Consider the following 3,166-nt stretch of genomic DNA (forward strand, 5'->3'; position numbering starts at 1 on the left):
CCACAACCTGATCAGACATTCACTTATTTACCTTTAATAACTTATATCAAGAGCTGATGTTTTCTTTAAGATTGACAAAGGATGTTTGGATTTGGGGCGCCCTTTCTTACACTTTCTTCCTATATGACCTTTTTTTATCAGAGAGGTTGAAAAATAATTATCACAGATAATACTACTACTAGGATGCTCCTTATCTATGATTGACAACATGACTGACTGATCCAATGTTGACAAGAGGAGTAGAGCTACTTGAAGTTGGAACTACTTGTAGCTGCCACCCCCCAGATGGATTCCCAATAAGATAGGGAAAGGAGGGACTGTTACCTTACAATGTAGATGCTGCTCCACAATATCATTCAACTTAATTAAATTGGATCCTTAAAGAAAATGTTTTGGTTTTATTTGAGAAGTGCCATCAAACACTGCATCTTGTATTTTATCCGCCTACTAGCACAGATGTGATACTGACCTTCACACAAGTGCTTTCACAGTCAAACACTTGGATTTTAAAATGAAGAGATATTGATATGGGGGTACGGATGCTGCTTAAAGTCAAACACAGACAAGCTCCTCTCTGTGTCAGTGGCTTCACTAATTCACATTCAAATTATTGAACTAATAATACATCTACATTTCATTTACGACATTTAAAATGCAGACATCTACATGTCTAGATTTCAAACGTCGACCTAATAATATCTAATAATACTGTTGATGCCATTATTGTTGACTTTCCAACACAGTCTATATTATGGTGTCAACCATATGAATGTCGATCATGTAACTGTTGAACATATGTATCACACACAGCAAGATGTAGCAACGACGAGAAATTCCACACTCAAACCATTTCGGCTGTGGGGGGGCAATTGTGAAGAGATCATTAGAAAATAAGCTGTAAATGACTATATATGAATGTTAATTCTATAAATAGTAGTGTAGGAACAAAAACAGCTCAAAATCACATGATTTGACCAATTTTTCTAAATTATTAGTTAAATCCAGATACAAAACCATAACCAAAATACATGAGGATTTTTGGCCAAAACCAAAATACGAAGATGGTTTTAGAACCAAAACCAAAATGCGGGGCTCTGCGCACATTTATAGTTTTAACTATAATTGTCGTTTAAGAATTGCCAAATGAAGCAACTTCTGCTATGTTTGTTTATCTATTGTCCATCCTGCATTCTCGATAGCATCCATGTGAATGGCCCTTATGCTACAGTCCCTACTTGAAGCCCCATGTGAGATTTATTCGATGTCTGTTTATTGGAATGCAGATTAGAATGAGAAACATTCCCGGCTCACTGTTGGTTTTCTTTTTGTATATTCAGTAGAAATTTAAGTGGAAATCAGTCATTTGAAGTATTTCACTGATTATTGGCCTAATTTGATGCATATTGGTCGTAGGAGACAGTTACGTGTCTGTGTGAGGAACATCTGATCTCCAGAGCTTAGGACTACAGATGTTGGACCTGAGTCATTAAGGAGAGCAAAGCATAAAAAAGGAGTAACTTTGTACCTGGGCAACACCATGTTGCATTGGAGGGGGAGGTAAACTTAAAATGTAAGGACATATTTATAGTTGGGGTAGGGCATGTCCTAGATCAACTTTACATTTCATTGTAAAAATAAGTGACTCTTTTAGACATGAGGCCCATATTTAATGATTTAAAGTCACCACTGAGGTTTTAATAGCATGGTCCATTCTCTATAAGTGAATTGATTGTTTGAATTTCACATTCAGGATGATGATCAGATTCCATGGGCTGCAGCAAAATATTATAAATTCCACATTTTATCCAACATTCTTTATACTGGTTGGGATTCCTGGTCTAGAGAATGAACACAAGTTGATCTCAACCTCCTTCTGTATATTTTATATACTCGCCGTGTTGGGAAATATCACACTACTGGTTGTTATCTCAGCGACATCTGGACTCCACAAGCCCATGTTTATATTCCTTTCCATGCTGGCATCCAATGACATTCTACTTAGCACAAGCATGGCCCCTAAAGTATTGTGTATTTTATGGTTCAATGACAGACTCATTAGCTTTGATTCATGTCTTCTCCAGATGTTCTTCATCCACTCCTTTACAGGCATTGAATCTGGGTTACTACTGGCCATGGCATTTGACCGTTACATTGCCATATGTCATCCACTCAGGTATGGTTCCACAATGACCAATAATCTGATTGGTAAATTGGTCATTGTGTTGCTGGTCAGAGCTGCTGTTTTGGTTGGTCCTTGCATCATTTTGATCAAGAGATTTCCTGCATTTAAGACCAACATCATAGAGCATTCTTACTGCGAGCACATGGCGGTTGTGAAACTTGCCGCAGCTGACATTAGAATAAATAGCGCTTTAGGGTTATTGGTGGCCTTTACTATTCTCGGTGTTGATTTGTTGTTTATTCTGATATCTTATGCCATGATATTCAATGCAGTCTTCAGTCTTCCATCTAAAGACTCTCGGCTGAAAGCATTTAACACATGTGCACCTCATATTTGTGTCTTTCTAAGATTATATGTCCTGGCCATTTTTTCTTTCCTATCTCACCGATATGGTAAGTGGATTCCACCCTATATCCACATTATTCTCTCTGACATGTACCTACTGGTTCCACCCATGCTAAATCCACTTGTGTATGGCATGAAGACAAAGCAGATCCGGGAACAAGTATGGAAATCCTTATTGAGATATCAAAGAAACTCTAGACATTAACGATTAGAATGATAACTGGGTGATTCTGAAATAATGTAGAATGTAAATTGAGGGTCTGCAATGCATCACTTACACCTACAGCTGAGAAGCCGAGGATGAACTGATCAGAAAGAAGACAGCTCCATATAACAGCTGCCATGACTTACTCTACAATTTAAACATACACAAGGAATTGAAGATATAACAAAGAGACTAAATTAGAACATGTTTATGCATCTGTTATTTATATTATGAGTTTGTTTTGTTTAAGTTTTTATTGTGAGAAATAAATTATATGCAATATACATGAATTTTCTAAGATGTTGCCAATAATATCTTATTTATATCCAGGGCCGGTGCAAGGTCACTAGGCGTCGTAGGCAAAGTTTCAGTCTACCCCCCACCCCATACCCTCCTGCGTGGCTCTCACTCACTTAATTCCTTTTTGAAAATGA

At 37.4% G+C, this 3,166-nt stretch overlaps 1 protein-coding gene across 1 annotated transcript; it reads left to right on the top strand.

Moving 5' to 3' along the window:
* The first annotated feature begins 1,751 nt into the window (after positions 1-1,751).
* Positions 1,752-2,732, top strand: LOC142139754 (olfactory receptor 52A1-like). The gene has a single exon (XM_075197623.1). It carries the CDS (start codon positions 1,752-1,754, stop codon positions 2,730-2,732), a length of 981 nt encoding a protein of 326 aa, XP_075053724.1.
* The last annotated feature ends 434 nt before the right edge of the window (positions 2,733-3,166 follow it).

The sequence above is a fragment of the Mixophyes fleayi genome, chromosome 2 (genome assembly GCF_038048845.1).
Source record: "Mixophyes fleayi isolate aMixFle1 chromosome 2, aMixFle1.hap1, whole genome shotgun sequence".
Lineage (NCBI taxonomy): Eukaryota > Metazoa > Chordata > Amphibia > Anura > Limnodynastidae > Mixophyes > Mixophyes fleayi.